Below are 27,876 nucleotides of genomic sequence, written 5' to 3'. Positions count from 1 at the left end.
TATTATTCAGTAACTATAGGGACTTCAATGCAAACTGCTTAAGCTATTCTTAGGTTATAGATTTAAAGGGGTTAGCATCTGGCTGATACAGCTACAACAACCTAACATACTGTCAGGTGCCAGGAGGCACGTGTGAACTCAGATTGTTTTATATTTGGCTACAGGTGAGGAACTCTAGTCCTCCAGTGTGGTGATTTTTATGTTGAAACACACCGGATTCAACTCCAGGTTTCATATCCAAGTTTGGTTGGCGTTTCAGAGAAAGGAATTCATCAAACTGTGCTGGACTCCATTCCTCAGTTCCCCCTGATTTAAATCTTTCTTTCAGTGAGTTTCTGTTCATGAGTTTACAAAATTTAATGACTGAAAACTGGCAATAATAGCTGACCACTCAGTTGATAACTGAGGGTCAAATCAGCCAGTAAAGCACAGTTCAACAACAACCACCGACGTCTATTCAATTTCCAACCATCTAAAAATTATACTGCTTATTGTAGTTTTTTGCTCCTTAAAATTAGTATCAGTGATGATTTTCATATTAGTCAGGTTCTGCCATATATTACATACGCAACTTTCAAACTCAGACCACAGAAACTCAAAATCCATAGAAAAATGGTTACAGTTGTGCAGTCATTCTATCCACTCACATTGTGGATGTGGTGTGTGTGTGGGTGCTCATAGTCCATGGTGCTGTGGGGCAGTGGGGTGTCATGGCTGTGAGAATGCCCCGAAGGATAGAGGGGTCCAGAGCCATTGAGCAGTGTAAGGCCATTGGGGAGTTTGTGGTGGAGGTGATGGCAACCCTGGGCCATGACGGGCCCTCCGTGGCCATAGCCAGCATGAACGCTGCCATTGACCCGGCTGGAGCCTGGCAGGGTTGTATACTCCAGAACATGGCCATTCATTTCTGCAGGCTGGTACAGGTAGCCAGGAGGGTCATACTCTAAAGGAAGGGTGAGGAAAAAAAAATGTACACATAAACAGTAAGTTACACATAAACCTCAACAACTAAATATGATAAACTACTGCCTTCATTGAATCTTCCAGTCTTTTCAAGAGACCTGCTTTCAGTTTTTTAAAGAGATCTGGAGTGATTTTTCTCCACACCTCTAAAGTTCAGTCTCAGACTGAATCCCCATCACATTCAGACTGAATCTCTAACACATTCAGTGATGTTTAAGGTCTGGAGTCCAATCCATTTTTCTGCAAACACCAGCAGCTTCTTTGTTTGATTTGCAATTTTTTTTGCCTTTTATTTATTTCCTTTTTTCAGTAACAGGTTTTTGACAGCAACACATCCTTTCAGACCCACAGCGTTATGCAAATGGATTATCTCATATCTAATCTCTTCAGATATATCTCCTGAAAAATGAATAACTTGTACCCTATAAAACTGAGTGTCTTGGTGACAATGTATTCTGAGAAAACTGTGTTTTCTGTCACTAGATAAAAGATACATGAGGCTTCCTTTATTGTTGGATGAACTGGGAGTGAGCATGCAGAACAGCTTATTAAACAGCAGAAGTATCCATAAGTAGCCTTACAGAGTTAATGGCTATTTCGACTTGAAAATAAATAAATGAAGGACGGTCTCTGACTTTTGTTAAGTACTGTATAAATGCACAAACACATACATAAACTTTTAGGCCCTGACAAATCCACACATTACTTGTATACAAACGCACCAGTCGTGGCTCAACACATCTGTTACAGAATCCACCACATGGGCTGAATGTAACCTACTTCTGTGAGCGGAATATGTGGGCTACTACTTTTACACACACACACACCCCCATGATATGCACTCTCACACACATACACAGCCCACAGTGTTTACTCAGTTACTCAACCCCATTCAGAGAGAAAGAGCTTCAAAGGGCCTTCTGAGGCCTGCTGGAGTTAGATAAAATTTGGCAGTGGATTTCCCCACAGGTCTGGATCTGGACTCACTGTGCATGTTGTGCTGCTGGCGGTTCCTCCACAGGCACATGATGATGAAGACGAGCAGGATGAGTACCATGACGCCCAGCACGCATCCCACAATAAGATACAGCAGGCCACCTGCTGAGCTAGGAGGGTCGGGCGGGTACACACCCGGCGGGGTGATGGGCCGCTGGCTCGGAACACCTGGAGGCTGGCGGGCTGAAAGAAGGAGAGAGAGAGTGAGAAGGAGAGACGGGGGAGAAGGGAGGATTGCAAATATGTTTATAAATGCTGTGAAATTAATGCATGCTGAAAGCAAACAAACATCCACTGAGTAAACAAACATCTGTTCAGCTGGCCTCTTACAGGTTCAAAACTATGTGGTAACAACAGGTCATTCTGTGCTTTGAGTCTTGTTTTGATTTCACCAGGCCTGTATTAATAGCAGTCATTAGTACATGAGGTAAAGGCGAAGCAGTACAATGTGTGCCATTGTCTCTGACTCTAATAAAACCATCGCTCTGTTCAGGTCTGTAATTACAGCAGTGACTTTTATAGCCTCCTGTCTTCAGTTTAAGTATAGCATTCCCGTAACAGTACAGCCTCAGTGTCTCTCCCTTTCCTCCTCTCTCTCACCTTTGGTTTCGCAGATCATCACGTTACTGTATTCGCTCTCTCCCGCGTCATTGAAGCACTGCATCTTGATGTCATAGGATGTCTCAGGCTGGAGCTGACCAATCATGTGCCAGCGCTTGACGCCTGTGCGAAGGGGAGAGGAAGGGGGCAGGGTTAGTGTGGCATAATTACATGGGGCTACCTCTCTCAAAGCGTGTGTTGTTCCCTCCAAAGTCCTCCCCTCTCCCCTCACTCTCTCTTTCTCTCTCTCTCTGCAGTCCCACGAGTCCTCAGACACATGCTTTACTCCAGACAGACTCCTTATAAGGCAGCTTAATGTTTGTTCTGGCCCAGCTCCAGTAATTCCCACTGCACTGCACACACTCAGACTTCACAACACACTGCAGCCCTGTGAGCTCACACACACACACACACACACACACACACTGAATCAGCTCTGTAATCAAAGATTATGCTTCATATGTAAATAGTTTCTGTTGTGTGTGCACCCAAGGCCTGATGAACTTACCAAACGCAGACAGACACAGAGAAAGCATGGATAGTTGTACAAGACCTATGAACAAGGCTTAACACTGCTTATATTTTGCTGGTGCCCCTGGCCACAACATTTCATATTTTGGCTGCTTAAATGCAGAGCAGAGTGGTTCAAATGGCCACTTCTTTTTTTCTCTTTTAGGAAAAGAGCCTGTTTGGTCAGATATGAAACTAATCAGACAAATAATTTTGCTGCAATTTGTTAACCATAACCACAGTGACAGCTAATGATATGGTGTGGTGTCTGTGGTGATCCCCCTTGCTGAGTTCGTTCGTCTGGCATCAAAGATGCTGTTCCACTGGCTAAGGTTTGCTAATATCACTTTAATAAAACAATGTGTTAAATAAGCTAAACAGTGGCTAATGAAATAACCTAGGTCAGATGACATCAGGGTGGACCAGTCAGGGTGGACCAACCACCATGGTCACCAGATTTGCAATGTTCTTTTTTCCCTGCTATGAAGTTGACTTATTTGAGTCACGTATACAAGTAAGTAACACTGAGGTGAAGATGAACAGACCAAGTGGGAAGAGAAAGAGAGAGAATAGTCAGGAAGGGGAGAAGTAGTGGAGGAGGTCTGGGGATCACTGTTAACATTCCTCTGGGCCGTACAAGCCCCCTCTCGCAGTCCGGAGTGTAGGCTTTCATTTCAGGCCCATTAGAGAGGCAGCCATTTATTAAAAACACATTTTAGCCTGGCTCATTACGCCAAGCCCCAGACTCACTGCACATCAATCAGCAGAATGAGCTTCCCTCGGTCCGCCCCCTTGCACACAAGATATCTATTACATACACATGCACACACATACCTAGTCCATAGGTCCACCATATCGCATTCTAACCCCCTCACCTTCAGAGCATCTTTATTTTTTGCTCTTCAGTGACTACAAGCCTGATTGCAGCGTTTAGGGGAAAGGGATTGGGATCAATGTTGAGAACGAATCAGAGCATGAGATATGGATTCATCCTACCTTCTACCACGTCTCTCTTATAGTCGCTGTCATTGTCACTGTCTGTGGGTCGGTAGTAGATGTAAAAACCCTGGATGGGGGTGTTGTTGTTACTGGAGGGAGTGTACTGCAGGACAGAGAGAAAAAGAGAGTTAGAAAAAGAAATAAACAAAAGCTGGCAGTATACTGTAAAAGACGTTTTGAAGCAAAATTATGTTTTTTAGGACACAGCGATGCAGTGGTTTGTATGAAACTTTGTGCAGGTGTACAATGTAGATAACAAAACATAAGATCTACTTAAGCTTGCTGCATAAACAACAAGCAGCACCTCAGAGCAGGTTAGCAGACTGATGCCACAGCAGAACACTGTCTGCTCACCTTCAACAAAAGAGTTCACCCAAACACATACGCAGTGTGCCCATAGCTATTATTTGCAAACATCAAGAGGAACAAACCATATCTCTCTCTCTTTCTCTCACTCTCTCACTAGCTCTCTCCTCCATTTCCTTAAAACACACCACTCATTTAAAGCTCTCCTCCCATGCCATACTCTAAAAATAGCTTTCACTCTATTCCGCTACAGCCGTATCTGGACAGGGCCTCCTAATATGTTCTGCAAACGTACACACACATACACGCACACACACACACACACACACACACTTGCAGCCTTACAGTGGTCACAGTGGGCTCAACCAATTAGAGGCCTGCTTTAGCAGTGCACGCCGCAGGGGAACTTTTCAGGGGCTGATGGGAAATAGAATATCCCCTGTTTTAAAATCCACCCTACAACAGCATCTGAAAAAATTGCGCACACACACACACATGAACAGATGCTCACACACCACACATCTGATACTGAGAACACACAAATGAAGCAGGCAGGGAGGTGAAAACTAACAAAAATAAACCCTCTCTTTCCTCACTTGGAGCATGTCAGAGCTCAGAGATGACATGAGAGGTTTTGGCAGTGGAGGCTGATGGGAACTTAATCTCTCTTTGATTTTTTAGCATGAAATGTGAGCCTAATTATGTGGGCAGGCCATAATTCGAAGCACAGCACACCTGGTTTAGCCATTAGTGTAACGCACTCATTTAGAAGTCAAATCACTGTTTCTGGGTATTAACTACAAATTCAGTGGTGTTTTTTTCTGTTGCTTTTTAAGCAAACCAAGAGTACAAGTGTGTACTTCTATAAGCTGTAAGGCATTTATAGCATTAAATAATACAACAAAGTATGCACATAATAAAGTACCATGATGACATATCTGCTATTGTGTTGTATACCCATGTATGAAATCACCTACACAACATCTGCAGAGTCAGCTGTATTGCCCACCCATTAGATCAGTGTATAAAAATAAGAGTTTGGCAGTCCTATTTTTCTTTACTTTTTTGTGGCTGTCGTCACAACAACATAGCTTGGTAGCCAATAAGGCGATTAAATACATCATCAAACAGATTCAACCAAAGTAAGCATTTAGTTTAGAGACCTTCCCACTCCGCTGTGGTTTCCTTTTGAAAATGTGACTACCGATATAGTCACTAGCAAATTCCAGCTTAACTTCTGAAAACCTCAAAACATTTGACTTCAGACTGCAGAAAAACTACATTTTCTTCAAGATGTGTGCTGAAGTAGCTTTTCGAGGGCAGTGATGACTTTTGAGAAATGTTAGGAGTGTGACGGGGCTCCATACAGCTAAATAGCAACTCGTATCACCAGTAAGAGCATAAACTAAAAACTCCTACTGACAGCACTGAGAAAAATGGTCACATGTATGTAAATATATATACAACAGAGGTTTCTAGTGATACATTTAAGTTGTTTAGATGGTTGACTGTACAGAGTATTGTTTCAAATAGTTTTGGTCTGCGTGTTGTCCTTGTTTTTTCAGTAAAAATGTAAATAAATGAATCTCTGGTTTTGAGATTATTCATGCAGACCTACCAACCTTGGGAAAATATTTTGTGCAGCATAATAGTGTAATGCTTAAAAAAAATGTTTAGTTCACAGTCATTTCCCCCCTCACTGCCATATCAAGTTTGGATATTCAGTAGGGTCTGCTCTCTCTCCCCCGTCCATGTCCTACTCTTCTTTATTTTAACTGTAAGGCATGCACACAAGAGCATACCTCCTGGTAAATTTCTAGGTAATGTTATTTCTGCGGCACGTGCGCTCGCCTTTTTTCATCCTGCCATGATCTGCTTATCACGATTACAGATTTAGCTGTAATAATAATTATGAATACAGTACTGTGACAAGTCACATTTAACAACAATACGCCAATAAATGGACAAAATAACATTGCCAATTTAAATGAGTGGTGAACAAGCAAACTTACTTGCAAATTACATAACGTTAGGCTAACATAATTAACGTTAAATAATTCCCTAAAGTTGGCTGCATTAAGTTTCAACTTCCCACATCCACTCCAGCTTGTTCACCTTTGCAAAGGAGTTAAAAGCACTGTCCTACCTTGTGGAACCGGCCAGACGGAGTGAGGAGGGCGAATGAAATGGACAGAAAAATATTTTGTGTTGCTATCGATTTGCAGTCTGTTGAAATGATTGACATTATGCATTTGTCATCCCCGGGGAATGAACTCAGTTTTCGAAGGACAGATGCTGCTGCCTCTAGCTGTCAGATTTCAGTACTGCACTTTTTGCAAAGTTTAGAGTGACAAACCTTATCAGCGTACTTTGATGTCAAAATGCGTACCTGCTATGCAGAATTCGTAAAGGTTGGTAGGTCTGCTCATGCATTATTCATGAATTATTTTTTTCTTAAAAATTGTACATTTGTTTAACTAATTGGCTTTACTGAACAGCTGAGTTTGCACTGAATCAAAGTGCATAGATCATGTGACAGTAGTAATGTAACATATCACCAAGTTGCAGGCAAAAATATAAAAATAAACCCAATTATGGCTTCTAAAGGGGTATTATAGTGCTGATTATGTACCGAAGAAACTTGTCTTTAACTCTGCATAATGTGGTGTGTCTGCTGCTGCTGCAGTACTTACGGTCCATCGCACCATGATCTGTGTGTCACTGACAGCATCTATAGATGAAATGTGAGGGCCATTCACTGGAGCTACGGGACGGTTAGACATGGGGGGACTGACCATCGCTACCTGGTATGGCCTGGAGATGGCGCTGTGAGGACTCTCACCATAATTGTTCATGGCAATGACGCGGAAGCGGTATGTGGAACCTGTGAATGGAAACGTGTAAGCTTACCAAATCCACATCGGATTAAGTGCTATCCATCAACTGTGTAAAGTAATTTTGTGGTATATGCTACATAATGCTATGATTAAAAAATACTATAAATATTATAATTGCCATGCTTTCACTGTTAGAACTAAATTGCCCATAATAAAACATTTGTGATCCACAAGCTTGCTGTTGGTTTGCATTTGCTGAGCCACAGCTCTAGGAAACAATTTACTGCAGAATCCTTTTCTGCCAAATGAAACGCTTAATGATGGCAAATTTGGTCCCTCAAACACCCTTGTTCCATCTCTTTCTGTGATAATGGTGTGCTCTGATTACACTTGCTACATAACTACACTTGCATGGAATAAGCAATGCTGGACTAAACTGTGTGACCTTTCTGTGACGAATCCCTATGCAGACAGAAATAAATGAGTGTATTTATAACCTCACCTGGTTCTAGCTTGCGCACTTCCACAGACAGCTTGAGAGGCGATATGTTGTCATCAGCGATGATCCAGTCTCCACTGCGGCCCTGCTTTCGATATTCCACGCGGAAGGCTGTGATCGGAGAGCCACCATTGGCTCGTGGGATCCATGCAACATATACAGAACTCTCTGTCGCCATTGAGATGGTAGGTCGATCTGGAGCCTCTGGAACTGTAGGACAAAATGAAGAAGTTAGAGAAATAAAAAGACTACATACTGGTTGGCAAAAAATAGTGGCCAATATTGAGGTCCAGCAGTTTGAACTTCAAATGAGCTGCTAATACTTACTTATGTTACCATACAAAATAACAAAATAACAACAACAAAAAAAAACAAAATAAAAAAACTATTATCATAATTCAAATGACAAAAGCATGTAAAATTCATTCAGATCTAATCTTCAGCAAGAGGAAAAACAAACCTTCTTAAAAAGTCCTAAAATTGGTATTGGAATCAATCACACTATTTTCTTAAAGCAAATTATCTGCTGATACCAGCATGGTTCTGAAATAATCGTGCATCCCTAAATACTACAATACAATCATTCTTTTTTATCTGGACCCAAAATGAACAAAGCATGTTTCTTGACAACTACAAATAGTTGACCATCCATCTAGTAAAAAGGGATGAACACAAAGAGAAAGAGAAAATAAACAGACATACACAACATAGACAAACTGCATGCCAGAGTGGAGCATGTACTTACTGAATGGGCTCTGGGCCATAGACAGAAAGGCAAACAGAGAGAGGGGGAGAAAGAGAGGAGAAAGCCAAAGAGGGTTAGTGAAAAAAGACGCTTACGATATATTAGGTGAGGTCTGTACTAATATCCAAACAAATTCTGACTCACACACACACACATGCCCAATTAAGATCACTGCATATTGTCTTCACACTCAATCACACACTGTTCACCCTGTTTCCAGATCACAACTATTTGAAGCATGTGCTAAAGTCATTTCAGTCACACGGACCAATTGTGATGCGCTCATCTTTAACAGTGAGTAACGGGGGCTTACCTCTGTCATGTATGACAACTCCATAGTGTGTGTTGACAGCTTTGTCTTCCGGAGCTTTCTCAGGCTGAGACACAAACGGGGCCTTGGAGGGGTTTTTATTGGAGGAGGAGCTCCTTTCTGAGAATGTCACCCGAAAAGAGAGTGAGACAGAGAGAGAGGAAGACAGACAGAGAAGAACTACTAAAAAAGTTGTAAAGGTTTGTTATTCCCACTGTGGGTTCAGGCTATGTTATGCTGAAATCAACGCAGGGCTACAGGTTTACTTTTTTAAATGACTTGCAGAGGACACCGGGGAATACATTAAAAAAGATGTTTTATCATTCAAGAATAGCTAATTGGTACATTTTCGAGTCAGAAGAATAGCAGAAGCTGCCCCTTTAGAAGAGCTACTGAGCTAACACTGACTGCAACGACGCTGGAAGCTGATGAGGACCTGTTATCTTCTATGCCAAGTCTTTGGCATAGTCTCCTGTATTTTTTATCCATCTTCCTGTGGTGAAATCCTGTGGTGGTACAGAATACCTGAATAGTGATTTCCGTTATTCAAATTCTTACTCTGATATACCCATCTATATTACAGATGTTTGGAATGATTTTACTTTCTATAAAGTTTACATTTTTGAGGAGATAAGGCTTTTGTACATCAGTAAAGGTAAATACTTATATATCTCCCCAAACCAGAAACTTAACAGATGGAAAACATTCTTAACATCTGTTTTTTTTTAATTTATAATGGTTCATTCGTCATGCAATGTACACGCAACATAAAAAGAAGCTGGGGTTTTCAAATGATATGAAAAAATAAAAACAGGAAAAACCAGAGTCAAGAGGTTGTCTTACGACAGCAATAACTGGTGCATGTGTGTGTCTGTTTCTGTATGTGTGTATTCCTCACCCTTGCCAGTACGGAAGGTAAGCATGGCAGGCTGTCCCTCTCCAGCTGCACTGCGGGCCACCATGAGCACCTCATACAGGCTGGACGGCTCCAGGTCTGACAGAGGCAGGCTCTTCTCACTGCCTGGAACACGCACCGTGTGCCAACTGCCCACCACGTTCCCCATGTCATCCACCTATAGAAACACACACAGACAGTTATATACCAATTCTTACCACATTCACACATCAGGTCCTTCTCTTATTCTTTCTCTCTCTTATTTTCCCCATGTTGGGAATGATGACAAAGGGCTGGCCTACACAGGAATGCCTGAGCAAAAACTGTGCTGTTTTTCCCTGAGCCAGCACTGTCAATGCAAATGTGATAAATTTATTATTGATGACATCGCAAAAACAACAGATGATGCAAGAGAGATTATTGTTACAACTGATCTGAGAGGAAGCCACAGTCTCAGTATTTTTATTAGTATGTACCCTTAATATGGCTTTTATTAATGACTCTTGGGAAAAACACAACCATAAATCACTCATAAATCACTGGCAAGTCAAACATCTACAAAAGAGGCATCGAAATAAACTTCCTCAGAAATGAAAAAGATTTATCACTCTCACCTTGCGGTATTTGACAAAGTAAGCGTTGATTGCACTGCCCCAGTCTCGCCCTGCCCGCCACTCCAAATCATATGTGTTGGGTTTGTGCGTTTGGGGTGGGCTGATGATGATTGGTGCCTCAGGCGTGGGTTTGTCACTGCTTCTCTCGGTAGGTGGACCTACTGCATCACCTCCTCCCAGAGGCAGAAACAGCTCCTCCCCCTCATCATTCTGGATTGGATGAACAGTAGATTGCGTCTCCACAGGAGCGACCGTGGAACTGGACTGAGGTTCTGTCAAAATAAAGCTGTTCTTCAGTAATTTTTACACATCTTTATAAAAAAACGAGAATTTCTAAATCTGTTTTAGTTCCTAATGTTGATTTCTCTTTGTAGGAATCTTGTAACCATAGATGACTTTCACTTCCATTAAGAAGTTGAGTTCAGACATTTTCTTTTCCTGTACTTGGTGTTGCAGGGCATGACTAAAATGGCAGCTGACCAATAATACTGGCCAAAATTATGGTCATATTATCAATATTGGTGACACATCCCATCAATAACACAAATACACAAAAATACAAATATGTAGTGGCTTGTATTATACTGTAATAAGGAAACACCTCCAAAGTGAAAAGCCTACTTGTATACAAAAATGGCATAAAAATGTAAAAAATATTATAATATATGCGTATGTGTGCACATAGTGTATACACATACACACACACCAGCCACTTCATTAAGTACACTTTTTTGTATCTACACTCACTGTCCTTTTTATCGGCTCCACTTACCATCTAGGTCCACTTTGTAGTTCTTCAACTACAGACTGTAGTCCCTCTGTTTCTCTGCATACTTTCTTAGACCGCTTTTACCCTGTTCTACTATGATCAGGACCACCACAGAGCAAGTATTATTTGGGTGGTGGATCATTCTCAGCACTTCAGAGACACTGATGCGGTGGTGGTGTGTCAGTGTGTGTATGGTGTGCGCTGGTATGAGTTGATCAGACAGCAGTGTTTCTGGAGTTGTTAACAAAAAGTATACAGAGAAACAAACTACAATCTGTAATTGTAGAACTACAATGCACCTACATGATAAGTGGGCAGTGAGTGTAGATACAAGGGGTATACTTAATGAAGTGGCTGGTCAGTGTATGTTTGGTTAGGTATCGTATCGTACTCTGGAACAGCAGAATGTTACATTTCTCTGTACATTTTACAGATGTCTATGTCTCGGCATCTGCAGATATGTATTAAAAATATCAGACAATTCCCACACAATTGCCATTTGAGAGTAATGTTATAAAAAATGTTTTCACTGATGAAAAATAAGATAGTATAAAACTGTGTCAGAAGATCAATGTTACTGATCATATAAAACTGTATTGGAATATGAATTTGTAATCATTATCAGTCACAAAATTTCCACACTAGTTAGGCCTTACTGCATTGGCGCCATTATGCAATGACCAGCATTTCCTTGCATTTGAAAGGCCTATCATAAAATGGTAAGTTAACAGCACTGCAGACAGGCTGTCTGTGCATTTAATGCACTGTGCCAAGGACTTCACATCCGTCCCTGGAAAAAGCTCCCAAAACTCTCGCTGAAAAGTCTTGGGTAGAGTCGTGAAAGCCACTAGCAGACTCATGTCCAGCCTGTACCTACAAACTTTAATATCGGGAAGGAGCCATTTCAATCTACATAAAAAACACACAGCAGTGGAGAAAGCCCAGGACACGCATGGCACTACATAATAAGGCTTTGTTTGTTTTTTTTTTTTCATTACCCACTGCAGCCAGAATGGCCCACCTGGGAAATAATGAAAGCTGGAAATGTTATTATGTCTGACACTGGCTTAGCAGCTGAAGGATGAAATTTTTTCTTGAGTCTTCTAGGACAGCGAAAGTGTGAGTCGTATGGTGAGCCCGCCCTTCTTGCTCTGTGGCTGGCCAAACCAATACAAGCCAAGGGGAGAGTGGCAATTGAATGTAGATGAGTAAAACAGCACTGTCAACAGGGTTTAGTGTGAGGTGCAGAGCCAGGTTAAGTCACCGTGCCTCTGGATCTCTGACCCGGCCTGATTTTAGGTGCGTGCTGCTGGTTTACTTTACAAAACAAACAGGCCCAGAGCTGGTAACAGTAGAGCGGAGGCTGGGCCTGCAGCCAGTGGACTCACATTCCACCTCACAACCATTAAAATACCGGAGAGAATCAGAGCCCTAAACCAGCTCTAAATGCTCACCCTTCGTCCCTACGCTCTTTCACTCTTTCGCTTTTTCTCTCTCTCTCTCTGTACTCTTACTGTTCACTCTCTGATGCACTTGGACACGTAGCCACATCACCACAGCCAGAACGAAAGTGGACGAAGTGGGTGAGGTAAAGGTTGTTTGAGTGTTCTCTTTTCAATCCCTCTCTCTGTCTTTTTTTCTCTCTGACTCACGTCTTGCCTCTCTCTCCATTAATACAGGAATGTAGGGTAGTCTATAAACATTACCACTGGTACAGTGCCATCACACCTGGCTATGATGAGACACAGAAAGAAAGAGGGAGAAAGAGAGATTATGTACTATGTTCTGGGGTAGGCAATATGACAACATCACTATTACAATTATTTTTGCATTTGTGAGCCCATTGTGGGTATTGCCCATATTTAAAGAATACTTATCTAACTGCATGTTTCATTAGAAAGAGATAAAGTAGGGCTTCTAAGTGGCATAGCTGTCTAAAATTGATCTCTTATAATCTGGAGACTGCAAATCCTGACACTGCCTAGTTCAAAAGCACAGAATAGGTTCTGTTTCATTTCATATCATTGTACATATTTTCTGATGTCAATTTTTAAATGTGGCTTGTTTGTACAGCTTCACCATGACTGTTCCAACTTATCAAACAAAAAAAAGGTGTATATTTCTTTACATTATTGCCCACTGCTGCACAGTGAACAGAAGTTAGATGTGCTCACCCACGGTCAGAAATGCCTCGGCCTGTACGGAGCCCAGCTCATTAGAGGCCACACAGATGTATTTTCCAGCATGGGCTGCGGTCACGGTCTGAATGTAGAGGCTGCTGCTGCCAGGACGGGACATGGTGAGGTGGGATGGCGCATCTTCGGGGTGCATGGCTTCACCCCCCGGGGCCTGGAGCAAAAGGGCGGGGTGAGTGGCGATGGGACCTGCTGAGTTGTACCAGCGGATCACAGGGAGAGGCTGACCACTGGCGTTACAGGATAGAGTGACTGGCTCTCCCTCTGCATACACGCCATTCTCCGGAGGGGACAGGATTACAGGCAGGGAAGTTTCACCTAAAACACATACAAGTCTTAATAAATGATATTTACCATTCAGACCTTTTAAGAACAAAGCCAATAATTTGAAGATTTTTATTTAGCTTCTCACAAACTACCTTTTTGAGGAAGAAAACACAGATTAATACTCTGATTAAATGAAACAATAATAAGCGCAAGCTGATCTAAACTGACTCTAAATGAGTCTAAAACTGACTCTAAATAAGTCTAAAATACTACCACATTCAGAGCCAATTGGTGCCGGAACCCCTCTGGGGTAGAAGTAACTGAGTTAAAAGGTTCACAGAATGGATCGCAGGCGAGATAATGAGCTCAACAGGGTTAAACTAGAGCTGAGTAATATATCATTTACAACTGTACACCAGTATGAGTGTCATACAACAATGCTAATTTTCAGTGCTAGCATTATTGAAAGATAGTTAGCTTTATATCCATGACAGCACTGTATTCCATAAGACAGCTGTTTCTCTGTTGCAAAGCATCTGTCTTTATTTATTTCTTTTTTCATTCTATTTTCTTTTACGGTTTTACGGACTGTGCGGACAGAGTCCAAGACCCGAAAATTAACCCCTTTAATTACCAGTACCCACTCAAGATGTCAAGGGGTTAACTGCATTGTGTTTATTGCCTTTTTTCTTTTTTTTTTTACAGTTGCTGGTTTCAAAACAATGCAACGTTTTTCTGTAACATGTGCCTCCAAATATCTGACTCAAATCTGCAGTTTAACATAAACACCCATGATTTTGAACCGACCCGCATTTTAGCAGAGCCACATAAATCTCCCGTTCTGCAAGCCAGGAAAAAAACAGTGTGAGCCAACATTTGGAAATGACCTCGGCCGTCTTTTTTCAAATGTGAAGCCTCCCTATCTCTGCCTTTATCAATCAAGCTCAGGGATGCAGGGCAGCCCTGACGAATAGACCCAGAGGAGAGCGGGGGAGGTTCTGTGTAAGCTTGTGCGCGCGTGTATATGTGGATTTGAGTGTGTGTGTGTGTATGTGTGTGTTAATAAATATAAGGCCAGTTGTGTGTGATGTTGACAGCTGGGTGGTCTGCTTCTCGTCATAACCTTGTGTAGTTACTCCTTACATTCCGCTGTTTGAGAGCTTATCCCCGATAGTGCGCACAAAGCTCACTCTCACGGCCCCGCTACTGCCCGCCAAAACCTCTCCCGCTCCTGTAACCCTCCCCCAGTGCTGCTGCAGCCAAAGTCTGTACACATCCCATAACCCGGCCTCCGACACTCCTATAGCCAAGTCTATCCTACTCCTAAAACCTAGACCAACTTAGTCCCATATGAAAATTGTCACTGATTTAGTTATCCAAACTTAAACCTTCTTTAATCTTCTAAAGACTACAAATATATGGATGTTTGACTTAATACTCAAACAAGGCAAACACAGCAAAAGGCCTGTCCCAAACATAAGATTTTAGATGCGATTAATTATTATTTACATTATTATGTTTTCCTATTTAATTGTCTTTTTTGTTCAATGTACACAACTAGCCAAATTGGCTGATCAGCTATCTTAAATACAGGTTGAATACATAAACATCACTCACCGCTGCCCTCTAAAGTTATTATAGTACCACAGAAGTTAGAACCTTTGTTGTTTTTGTAAGATCCATAACATGTCTCAATAAATGCATTTTCTGCTTTCTTTTGCTTCTATATATTTGCCTTAACCCAATGGATGAAAGCACACCCAATTCACATTCAGTTTGGTGCAAAATAAGCATATGATTGTGAAAGCTAACAACTGTGGAAAATAACTGCAATCAGCACAAATAATCTTGATCACCACAAATAAATGTGATCAGGCGATTCTTTTCTGCAAATGCTTTTAATGATCTGCCTTGGGATGGTTCTACTTTGACACAGCATTTCGTTTTGCAAAAGAAAATTGAAGGATCCATACCTGATTGGACACTAAGTCTGGCAGCGGACTGTGCAGAACCAATCACGTTGTCTAGCAGGCACTGGTACATGCCCTGATCCTGAGCAGTGACTGAGGAAATACGCAATGAGAAGTCTGATATTTGGACGTGAGATGATGGTAAAAGTGGGGAAGAGTTGAACAGCCAGGTGATTTTAGGGGCCGGGTCTCCCCAGACAGCACAGGTGAATTGTACAGATGAGCCAGAAGACACAGTCTGGTCAGACAGAGCTCTCATTACACTAGCTGCCACTGTGAGGGAGGGAAGGACAGGAGAGGAGAAACGAAGAGCTGTATGAGCCAACAGGTGAGACAATTATGAACAACTCTGTACAATTGTAAACGAACATGAAGGTTAAGCAGATGAAACATCTCTTAACTTTAAGATCCTACCAATGTTAAAACAGCTGAAGCCAGTGAACTCACCAAGCACATTCACAGTATAGTTGGCACTGACCACATCCCCATCCTCAGTTTGAACAGAGCAAGTGTAGTTTCCACCATCACTTAACTGAACATCACTCAGCACCAGGTTACTGTGCTGTAGTCTCAATCTGGAAGCCAGAAGCAGCTCATGGCCATCCTTTGTCCATTTAGCAACAGGAGAGGGTCTTCCTGATACTACACATTCCAGAACCAGAGACATGGACTGTTCCACTGTCAGGTTAACAGGGTTGACTGGATATACTATCCCCACAGGGAAGGGACTGTCTGAGTCTGTGAAAGGAGAGGTGGTAAGTTAACACAATGAATAGTCATCATCTTTTCTAAACATTTTTGATAAATAAATTTGATTGAAAAATAATCATTCTACAGCTAAAGGCCACCATCACTCTTAAATACGTCCTCGTCTTACCTTTCACTATTAGCTTAGTGCCGTGGGCCTCTACTCGGGTCTCTCGGGTAACAGGATTATATGCACCACACTTATACATGCCCTGATGTTCTGGGGAAACAGAGACTATCTGAAGGTTCCCAGAGGGAAGGATTAAATATGGACCTGAAAAAAAGACAAAGAAATGAAATACATCCCTTCCTCTTTAATTTTTTATGCAACAGTTTTTTTTTTTTAAATTAGGAGTTACACTTAAAGCTGTAAGACATTATTCCATACCGGTAGACTCCTCTAGCCATTTGCCCCGTATTCTGTAACGTGGTAAAGCTGGAGGGTTACTTGGGGGTAGCGGGCACTGAATAACAGCAGTGTCCCCTTCTTTTACTGTCAGTGAGCGCCGGTGGGTCTCCTTAAACTCCTCAATGTCTAGACATAGAGACAAGAACACAAATAATTATGTAAAATTACATTACAGCAAAAATAATGCATATTCCACCAAGTACTACAGGACCCAGCACAAAAGACGTCTGTCACTGAACTGTTTTTATTGGACTGAGGGTAGGCCGGGGAATGTGTCCTTTGTGCTGAACAATAATACAGCGTTATCAGCACCATCAGTCTCCAGGACCACAGGCGAGCGTTGCGCCTGATAGTGTTCCCCTCCCGGCATCAGCCTGTGCTGCTGCACAGGAAGCCCTAAGGCTCATTAAGGATACTGTTGAAGAGGTGCATGGAAAAGTGCCAGACTTAAAAAATAAAAACAAATAAAAAAAAAAAAAAACAATGCCACCGCTTCCTTCCTCATCAGCATTTAGCTGAGAGAGGCTATGGCCAGCTATTCTTGTAGACTGTTAGCAGCTTGAGAAAAGAGCCTTCCGTTTCGCTAGGCAATTTCCCTCCTTGCTCTTTGAAGCGCATTCATGTGGTACTGTTCTTTGAGCTCTAGTGAAAATATGCGCGCCTGCGTGTGCTTTTGGGCGCGTGTGGGTGTGTAAATGACCATGTCAGCATATCATTGCTGCTGAAACAAAACCCTGTGTCTCAGGAATGGTAACATTATGGAAGTTAAGAAGAATTCTTAACTTTTATGTTTGTCAATGTAAGTAAATATGCACTATTTGTATTGGTTTTTTTATGTCATGAAATGTTCATATAAAGTGACATTACAGCTTAATATGTAATGTAAATGTGTGAACATATCTATCTGCGTGAGTGACAGATGAAGCACGTTAAGAGTGTGAAATCTCATGCACATACTTGCAATGGTCACTCGTGCCTGCCGGCTAGCGATGGCATCTGTATCTAAACGGGCCACGCACTGGTATGAGCCTGTGTGTTGGGGCTGGAGAGAGGACAGTGAGAGGGATCCTGGATGGACCTCCACTTCTGGCAAGGCCCCAGTCTGCAGGGGCTGACCCTGGAAGAGCCAGGTGAGGCTGGCCGAAGCGGGACGCGCCACACAGCGCAATAAAACAGCTCCACCCTGCTTCTGAACCACAGAGACAGGCTGCGTTCGGAATGAGAGAGATAATACAACTATAGGATAGAGAAAGAAAGAGAGGGAGGGAGAGAGGAGAAGAGAAAAAAGTGTAAAAAAGAGTGCAACAGAAATCAGCAATTTCAACTAGGCCTGGGCAACAGGGTGATGTAATTGAATATGGCAAGCAACCTGATGGCGATAAAGATTTGTTAAGAAATTGTTTCTCTCTGCTACGCAATGTGTCTGTTTTTAATGTAGTGCCACCAGGGTCCGAAGATTATGGCCATCCAATATTGGTTTTCAGCCTTGTCCCTTGCATACAGAGATTTCTATGGATTCTCTGAATCTTTTAATGATAATAAGTAACACAGATGATGAAATCCCTAAGTTCTTTGCTATGTTACGTTGAGAAATGCTATTCTTGAATCGTTGCACTATTTGCCTGCTTTCACAGAGTAGTGAACCTCTCCACCTTTACTTCTGAACAAATCTTTTTATACCTAATCATGTTACTGACCTGTTGCCAATTAAGCTAATTAGTTGTGAAGTGTTCCATCAGGTGTTTTTTAAGCATTATACAACTTTTTTTGTTGCCTCGTCCCAACTTTTCAAAAAACAATAAAATTTCTGTTTTAACATTTGATATGTTGTCTTTGTACTATTTTCTATTAAATACAGAATTGAAATGATATGCACATCATTGCATTCTGTTTTTAGTTACATTTTGCACAGCATACAAACCTTTTTATAAACGGTGTTATTTAACTGGTATGTTTGCTCACAGAGTATGTGTTAGGGTTGTGCCCAATGATGCTTAAATGTGGTATCAGTCTCAAGAGATCATAAAAACTAATTTAACGCCTTTGTGAAGACATATTGTTCATTTATTGATTTATCTCATGCAAATCATAACACACTAGTATTCCCAGACATGAACATAATTTCACTTTTAAACATGTTAGGTAATTTAATATCCTAAATAAATACCATATGTATTGTACTTAACACAGATGAGATTGTTCCAGAAATGTGGCTGTAGAGCTGCACTGGTTGAACATGCTATGGGAGGCATATATCATGCCTGTGCAAAAAGCTGACTATATGTTAAGGTGTACTATAGCATAATGTGAACCACAGCGTCAGGTTTTAGTATGCTTTTCTAAAATTTTATTATGCTCTTTTACTTGGCAAAGATTAAGGTTCAATTCACAAGCAGTGAAAAAATTACTGTGTCCACTTCAGTGTACATGACTCAAAATTACTGGATGAAAAACAATACTATTGTTATTATCTTCATTTTTATTTTGTTGCTATCATTACTATTATACATGTATTATACATGTCCTATCTCCATTTTTGTCGTTTTTCAGTTTTTGACATAATTTGAAAATGCCTGTTGTTCTTCACATTGTATGTAAATTTCATGATGAATGGACCAAAAGAAATTACCCAAAATGACTTGGAAAAAAATCTGGTTCCATTGACTTACATTAAAAGTAAAGTAGGTTTTTCCTTCTCCTGTAATATTATCATTTTGGAGATACAAGGTTTTCTTCCGACAATAGCAATGTATACATGTAAAATTTGTGGAAAGTCCACACAAACCTTCCACACAGTTTAACCGTGTTATTCTGTGGTTATTTTCCACATAGTTACCAGAATAAGAGGACTCTATTTCCACCACAGGTCTTGTATATGTGTATATGGAGTATTTCACAACAAATGTGGCTCAGCAAATCTGATGTCGTTTTTAAACAAGTGTAAATACACCTTAAAAAACCTGCACTGTCTGAAGTTGGCTGGGTGAATTCATAAAAGGAGTGTGTATATAAACATAAATATTTTTCCTGTGCAGAAACAGAATTTGTGGTAATGCGTATGCATGGAGCACGCGCGTGTGTGTAGAGGCATGTACACTCACAAGGGCAGTTGAAGAGCAGGGTATGACAGACACACAGCACAGTGGACAGAACCTTCAGGCCTCTCAGGCCTCCGTTGTCCATGATGCAGCTTCACCTCCGGCCACTAACCAGGGGTCTCACACACACCCCCTCCACACACACACCACACCTGCAAAACACACACAAAGTAACAGTCGTCAGTTGAGGCGTGTCAGTAGTTCTTTACATCTGAAAAGGGGAAGTGTAAATGGGTGTTAACTGGATGAGGATCTGATCAATACAATCACATCATGGTGATGCAAAGTAAACAGGGCCACACTATTCCTCAGTGAATCTAAGGTTCTAAGAGTTTAGCTATAAGTCAGTCTGAAACACAGTGTGATGAATGTCAGGACTCCACGTCACTGTTTATCTTCCCTTTAGAACACACTGAATGATGTTAATTGAACTTTTTATGCTTTGCCAAAATATTGCTTTGGTATCAAGTATTATAGTAATACCCTTTAATATTGATATCCTTTGACCTTAGAAACAGCCTTAGAAACACTGACTGCATACTGCTGGTCCAACCCACTGCTAAACAATCATAGATAATAAGTTCACTCTGTCTCTACATGTAGTGAAGGACTGTGCCTACATGTTGTATCAGGAAGGCCCAATCCTGGCCCATACCCTGGCCTAAAGCTTCAGCTCGCATGAATAGCAGCACCTAAAGCTCCGCTCTTTAATCCCCAACAACGCTCGCAATAATCTTCATGACACATCCTCTTATACACTCCTTGATCTCGGTTAGCCTTCCCCCGATGAGAAATCTCTTTCTGCTGACCCCCACTCTGTTTCCCACTGCGAGAGTGTCCTCATATACACACTGGAATTCCCACTTACCTCTCTGCTCCACCCCTTTCGTCTCACCCTCACTCTCCCTCTCTACCCACAACCTCTTTCCGTTTCTGTCCATGTCACTTGCTCTCTCTGGACTGCTGTTACAGAGGCTTGCCGCTGTCCACTCTTAATATCGCTCTCCTCTCACACTGTGCTGCTTCCTCACAGGTTCACTGTAGCCTGAAGAGCAGCCACGGGGTGCTCTCTCTCACACACACACACACACACACTAACACACTCATGTAGAAAGCCAAGAGAGAGAACCCAAACTGAGACAAGAAAAGAAGTGGAAGGAACGTAATTAGGAGCATTCCTCTTTCCTTTAGAACCCTCCCCCTCTCCTCCCCTTCGGCACAACCCCTCTCTCTCAGGGCTGGGGTAATCCGCAGGCCCTTTGATCACCAGCTCCTGGTCTGTAACCATGGCCTGGGTAGGGGGCGAGGGACAATAGCCTTCCAGCTGCGACATTCACACTGTGGATGCCATGGAGCTCCAGGGCTGGCCCCACACCAGCCCGACACCAGGCCGCTCGGCTGCAACAAATTAAAGAGGTGACGTCTAGGTGGGATCACTAGAGCTGAACCAGTCTAGGATGATATAAAGAATACGAGCAGCAGGGCCAGATTGATAGGCCAGTTGGTACATTTTGTAAGTGATACTGATACTAATTTGAAGGAGCTAAAAAAATAACATTGGCCAATATAATTTTATAGGGTCAAAACAAACACCAACAGTTTTAATTAATCCACTCAAACCAAGTGTCTCATTGGCGATAGATTCAGAGGCTTTGGTGATGGCCCCTGCAACTCACATAAATATGCTGCCACATGCATGTCCACTTTGGCCACAGTGAAATGTATCAGCAAATCAATTTATGATGCTTCCTCTATTGTTGGATGCACTGCTCACATTTATTCAGACTGCTGTTAGGTTTGCTAAGCACATATCATATTTAAAAATGTAAAAAAAAAAAAAAGTTAATGTGAGACTTATTTTCCTACTCTTATGTCTTCTTGTTCATTAAGGTAATCCATGGGAAAAATCTAAAGAAATATTTTTTCTTTAGATCATGCCCTTTACATATTAAATAAATGCAATAACAGCACTAAGAAGTTGTGGTATTAACAGAGAAGAGCTGATGAAGTAGCAGAAAAAGCCATGCTTTAAAAATCTGAACAAAGATAAAAGAGGTGAAACGAAAATGCCACTTAGAAATAAGCTTATAACTTAACAACTTAAAACATGTAGATATTATAAACTCTCAAGCATGAGCACTTTTACAAAGTACATCATCTGTTCCGCATAACCAAATCATCTTAACTTATCAGTGCTTTATCTGCGGTGTTTCAGCCAATTTTATCTGCCACAGAATATAACAGTATAGTAATAAAGTACAATAATAAAAACATTCATATACACATACTTTAAATTCAGACAATTCAGACAAACACAGCACACAACTGTTGCTGCTATTAACTGCAAGCCCACTGATTGTGTGAGATGTAAGTCAAAGTTCAAATCAATTTTGTTTTTTCCTTTGTAGAAAAAAAGAATGGCTGTTAAGATTTTGGCAATATTATATGGCCTAATAACAAGCTTTCAGCTCCCACACAGACCTGGAAAACCCAAAAGATAATTCGTTTCAGGCAATAAACTTTACTGTGTAGGTTTTTCAGTGAACTTTAGGGAAACCAAAGTTTTACAGTGAAGTCCAAAAACACCCTTCAAACACATATACACTGGCTGAAGCGGGAAACACAGGAAATAATAAACTCTCTCAGCCTCTTGCTCACACCCCCTCTCACTCAGGAGGTCAAAGGTTGCTTGGGAGCAGAGAGTCAGCGGGTGTCTCTTGGCCCTGGTCTAGCCCCACAGGGTCAACCCCCCAAAAAACAGGGTGAGAAAAGGAGACGGCATCTTTATTGAGAAAGGCTTATTGTAGACGTGCAGACAGACTTACACACACAGACAGGTGTACTGCATTTAGGGGTTTTAGGGGTAGGCAATATGACAATGTGTTATTGTAATCATGATAAATGTGTCAGAATTCAGGCTGGGTGTTGTTTAAACACTGTCGAAAATTACAATACACTGATTTTAATGCTGATGCCACAACCCTTCTTTTAAGTTACAAAATGAAAGTGGGTGTGACTTAAACCAGAAAAGAGTGAGAGGTGTTGGAAGTGCATTTACTGACCGCAATAGATTACAGACTGATCAAGAAGCACTGGCATTAATAACATGCTTGCTGAAAATGATTTAGACAGCCAATCAGCAGTCTAGATTTGGAACAAGCATGCATACTGGCTCACTCAATAATTACATTAAATGACACGGAATATTCCGATACACATAGCACATTAAAACTGCTACTATAAATAGTGGTCTTAAATATATAATGTTTTACTGAGATATTTGTAGGCCAGTGTGTTGTTTATAGTTTTATAATTGTGGATCTCAGATGACCCTTCATGGAATCACAAACAGTTGCCAAAAAAATAAACAAATACATTTTATTGCATATTTCTGGGAATAACTTTTCCATAAAATATCCCAGCCCCATTGTCATAACTAGACAAAACAAATTGAGCTCTGATAACCGATATAGGTCAGCCTCTCACCTACATGAGATAACTATGCTAAAAGATGTATAAAAAGTATGCTGCTTTGTTTAGAACTATTGAGCTGAAAAAGGTCTTTCGGATGTTTATGTAGTTGTGACTGGCCAGAATTGCCGTGTTTTTTATGTTTGATAGCCACATTTGTAATATTATTGACTTTACAATGTTGCATCCAGCAGTGTTATAATGTGAAAAAGGCTGTCCTAGGGGTCAGGATGTGGGGTCATGGCTGAAACAGGCTGAAGCGTACTGGTTTAAGGAACTATAACTCGTATACAAGAACAGACAGAAATATTTTCCTGCATTTCAAAAAAGTCAACAGAGGGGTAACCCTCCAATTATATAGGGCGACAAACCGTGACACCATATCAACCTTATTGTGGATTTACAACCCTGTAGTGTCACCCACTATCGCATGCAAATCATGAATCAGCAACCTGCTTTTGCTCTCATACAAACTTTATATAAAACCATGGTGAGATAGACGAGGTGTGGTGTAGTGACTGTAACAACCGTGTGTGCATGCGTGATTGTGCTGTTGTATCCCCCCTGTCCTGTGATACTGAGGGTAGCATTTCTGTTTTGCCACGAGTCCCAACAAGTCTCCTACATTGCCCCTATGCCATCAGTGGAAACTATCTCCACCTCACTGCCAGAATAATCATACATAATTACAATAATAACTTGCATTAAAACAGCCAGCCAAAGCTGGGCAGCTTGGCACACCCCCTGCAGGTCTGGATGCTGTGATCACAGTGGAGTGGCACCCCTCTGGTGTCACTTGGGAGCTTGGGGTGGGTGTGAAGGCAGCACCTCCGCACCTCTGGCTTATCTGTGCCGGGGATCTGGCGAGACGAGGAAACACAGAGGCATCATTCCTGCCTCTTATCTCACTGCCTTTCTACTGACATCCGCCTAGAGGCAAGCGGGATCTGGGCAGGCTGACGCTGCAAAGGATATCTGGTGTCCGTCATCAGAGGGGGGAGAAAGAGAGAGAGAAAGAGGAACCGAAGCTGGATGCTGGTAGGAGAAATAGCAGCAAAAAGGCAAAGTCTGGAGCCTGAGCACACAGGCGCCAAATGAAAGGAGAGAGAGAGCGAGAGAGAGAGAGAGAGAGAGAGAGAGAGAGAGAGAGAGAGAGTTCTAGGGTGCTGATACATGCCCAGTCTTACATGGGAAGTCCCCGTTGTCTGATGGTGATCTCCACCGTACAGGCCACATCAAAAGAGCTATTAGGGGAGTAGAAAACAAAGTGCAAAAAGTGGCAAGTGCAATTACTCAACCACTATGATTCCACATTCACGACTGGGCCTGATTGATATATGTAATAACTATTTCTGGGTGAGGATTGACCTCCCTCTCCATCACCCAGTGTGATGTTGGCCAATGCGGGCGTCTGTGACTTAACGTAACCGAATTGGTAGTTAGCGCTCTTCTTCAATTGTGTTGAACAGTCCAATGGCTTGTCACAGCTCAGAAATATGCTGTGGCTGGCTTCAAGTGTCTCACAGACAGTACCCTCCCAGCTTGGTAGCACCTTTTGATAGAGAGTGACACAGCTAGTGGGTGGTAGACAAAATTTGGAAGGAAATTTGTGTGAAAATCCAATAGTTTTAATTAAATAGTACTTTACTGACTGTATAGTGAGGTCAAGCGCAAACTGGTGATGGATGATGCCTGCATTTACTTACAAATGCATCTCTACTGCTCAGAAAGGCTACCCACTTTGAGTGGATACTATCCTTTCTCTCATTGTGGGAACCAGGAAAGCTGTAATCCAGGACTGCTGCATGCCCATAACACTGTATTATTTAGCAGGCTAAATTGCTGTTTTGCTCATTACACTTGAGACCGGAGGATGGTTTGGGGAACTGATCTATGGTCAGATATTTAGAATAAGAATTCAAAGCCTGCGTGTTTGAATCCCTGTCATGGACAGATCTCTGGCCAGTGAACTGTCATAAATGAACCAGCCAGGGACACAACATTCCAGGCAGGGCTCTTACCTGAGATCCTGGAGAAATAGGAGCAAAAACAGTATGTCCAGTCCAACTATTATTTACGTTATTTATGTGTACTCACGTGGTTCCATTCACCTACAATTGACCACATGAGCATCCATAAAAGAAACATACACAAACACACACATATTATCTAAACAGCTTATCCTTCTGGGTATAAAGGAAACATATTTTTGGAAAAATAATTACTGCAACTCAGCATAGTATCCTTAGGCCAGGGTGAACCATAAAAAAACTGTCTCCTACCTGCACATACCCCTGTGTTCCTAAAATAACATACCTGAGGCCCTGCAAGACACTGTTGTAGCTAGATGGGCATTTCTGGAGGAGTGCAGGCTCCTGCCTGGGTGACACTAGGAAAAATAAACATTCCAACAGGCCCTTGGGGTTGGGTGGGGGGACAGCACCTGCACCCCTCTAGAAAAAGGAGAAAAGAAAGAGGCACCCCTCGCCACAGGAAAAGCTTCAAGAGCCATCTGCCTCATGCCCAGATCCCTGTCATATTGGGTAAACAGGGACAAAGGCAACTGCAGAAAGCATCAAAGTCCCCGCAGGGCAGGGCAAGACAGAGATGGTTCTGAGGGGGGGTGGGGGTTGAAGAGAGAAGGACAGAGTTTTAGAATGCCTAAGCACTTTAAAGTAAAACAGACCTGAATGTCTGGTACAAAAAACCCAAACCACAGTGTTGAAAAGACCACAAAAGTTATTTGAATTACACAGATAAATGTATAAAATGGCCATTGCTCAGTACATACAAGAGAGGCATAAAACCACTGAACAAACATGAGAGAATTTAATATGGAAGAAATAACTAAAGAGAAAGACATGCAAAGAGCTAGAGCTAGTAAATGTCTTTGTGATGGTCTGATCTGACCTGTGTGCTGAAGCTGACTCTTATGCTATACACTGAACTTGTCTACACTCGCCCTCTGAACCGCTGACAGAGGAGCTCCTACATGCACACATAAACACACACATATGCGCACACATTCCTCAGAGAGAACAAGAGAGAGTGGACTAAGCAAAAAAAAAACAACCAAAACGTCATTAAAAACTACCATCAATATCATGAAAAGATATAGAAATATTAGAAATATTCAAAGTAAGACTACTTGCCAAACCTCAGTTCATTTCCCCTGCTAATGCTTGACAGAGAAAAACTGATACTGTGTGAACCGCGCTTGTAATCCTCCTAGCCTGCTGATGGTACAACTTAGTGACTTAATGCGCAATCAGAGAGAGTGAGAGAGAGAGAGAGAGAGAAAAAGAGCAGGGGACAAACAGCGGGGCCCTGCACCATCGTCGGCCTGAATGGGCCTGTAATTGGCTACTATTGGTTGAAGTTTGAGGAATGAAGACTGCCCCAGGCCATGCAGAGGAGACTAATGAATGGAAATGCTGGGCCTCTACTGAGCAGCCCTGCTCTGATTAAAGAGTGGAGGGAGACTTTATTAAAAAAGAAGAGGAAAAAGAGAAAAGAAAAAGGCAGAGACACATGTCTGAGTACCAGAAAGAGAGAGAATGAGAGAGAGAGGGCGATGTGAAAGTTTTCAGTGAGTGGCAACAGAGAGGATTCTGTCTTTGTTTTAATGGGAACGAAGGAGGAAATCAGACCGGAGGAGTTAGCCGCTGCGCAAGCAGATTGGAATGACAGTTGTCCCATTGAAACGACACACTGAGGATTGTCTTCAACTGTTCTCTATAGTTACTGTGTGTGTGTGTGCAGTGGGATCAAAGTTCTGGGGGAGTGTGACGCTGTTTTCAAGACCCCTCTTCCCCTTGTTGCAAAAATGCAGCATCTCCACTAAAGGGAAATCACATCATCTGTGAGGTGAGGGTGACCTGGGGCAAGCCGTCGCAGGGCAATGTGGTCCAAGTTTGCTCAGAAGGTGGACAAAGGGAAGGGGGATCTTCAAAGAAGAAAAAGAAGTGAAAACAGAGGCCCCTGGAATCAGACGCGTCCAACAAAGTCCTGTTTACCAAGGACACACACATTGCCTCCCCAACTCAGAAGACTCCCAGCCCTGACCCGTACTCCCCCGCCTACTTTCCCCAAGTGCCAGGCCCCAGACCTGGGAGACGGCGCTAATTCCCGCTCCGGGCTGCTTGGCCTCGAACACAAACACTCGGCGGGGATCGCCTGGTGAGCCGGAGCTAGGAGGGAGGGGCTGAGCCTCAGTACAGTACAGAAGAACCCTCTTAATTGGAGTTTGTTCTGCAGCGTCTTGTTTGCCTGGGAAAGGGGGCTTTGGGGTGGGGGGAGTGCTGAGAGAGAGAGACGGGGGTAGAGAGGTAAGTGAGTTGTTTCCCAAGGTTTTCAACAACAGGGATTAAGAGCAGAGCCAAAACTCAATAGGGCTGTCTCGGACACTGGAAATGGATCTCAGGGCGCTGCCTCTGTGCAAGGCCACAGGCGGGCCTGCTGCGTGGCACACAGGGGAAAAAGGAACTACGCCCACTGCATTGTTGGGAACTGCCGAGCTGCCCTTCCAGCTGAGTTCACAGCTCCACCGGAGCCCTGAAGGGGTGATGGTTGTGGAGGGGAGGTAATTTGGATGGAGAGCAGGAATGCAGGAGAGACAGAGGTTGTGCAAGCCCCAGAGCGAGTACCGCTGAGAGACTAGGCTGATTGGCAGTCAA

General features: G+C 42.3%; 1 protein-coding gene across 2 annotated transcripts in view; it reads right to left on the bottom strand.

The window, feature by feature from the left end:
- Positions 1-27,876, bottom strand: part of cdon (cell adhesion associated, oncogene regulated) — a 42,348-nt gene that overhangs the window by 4,481 nt on the left and 9,991 nt on the right. For both annotated transcript variants that reach the window (XM_036561608.1, XM_036561609.1), the window contains exons 2-17: positions 19,733-19,881; positions 17,589-17,867; positions 16,611-16,757; positions 16,353-16,496; positions 15,923-16,213; positions 15,479-15,748; positions 13,218-13,556; positions 10,275-10,546; positions 9,664-9,838; positions 8,769-8,885; positions 7,714-7,920; positions 7,068-7,258; positions 4,066-4,171; positions 2,560-2,682; positions 1,951-2,142; positions 648-943 (exon numbers count right to left, since the gene is read on the bottom strand). In XM_036561608.1, the coding sequence (XP_036417501.1) occupies positions 648-943; positions 1,951-2,142; positions 2,560-2,682; positions 4,066-4,171; positions 7,068-7,258; positions 7,714-7,920; positions 8,769-8,885; positions 9,664-9,838; positions 10,275-10,546; positions 13,218-13,556; positions 15,479-15,748; positions 15,923-16,213; positions 16,353-16,496; positions 16,611-16,757; positions 17,589-17,867; positions 19,733-19,814 (3,231 nt within the window). In that variant the 5' untranslated portion in view covers positions 19,815-19,881. The remainder of the gene's footprint in view (positions 1-647; positions 944-1,950; positions 2,143-2,559; positions 2,683-4,065; positions 4,172-7,067; positions 7,259-7,713; positions 7,921-8,768; positions 8,886-9,663; positions 9,839-10,274; positions 10,547-13,217; positions 13,557-15,478; positions 15,749-15,922; positions 16,214-16,352; positions 16,497-16,610; positions 16,758-17,588; positions 17,868-19,732; positions 19,882-27,876) is intronic.

This window comes from Colossoma macropomum, unplaced genomic scaffold (assembly GCF_904425465.1).
Source record: "Colossoma macropomum unplaced genomic scaffold, Colossoma_macropomum, whole genome shotgun sequence".
In the NCBI taxonomy this organism is placed as follows: Eukaryota; Metazoa; Chordata; class Actinopteri; order Characiformes; family Serrasalmidae; genus Colossoma; species Colossoma macropomum.
This window is presented reverse-complemented; position numbering and strand designations above follow the sequence as displayed.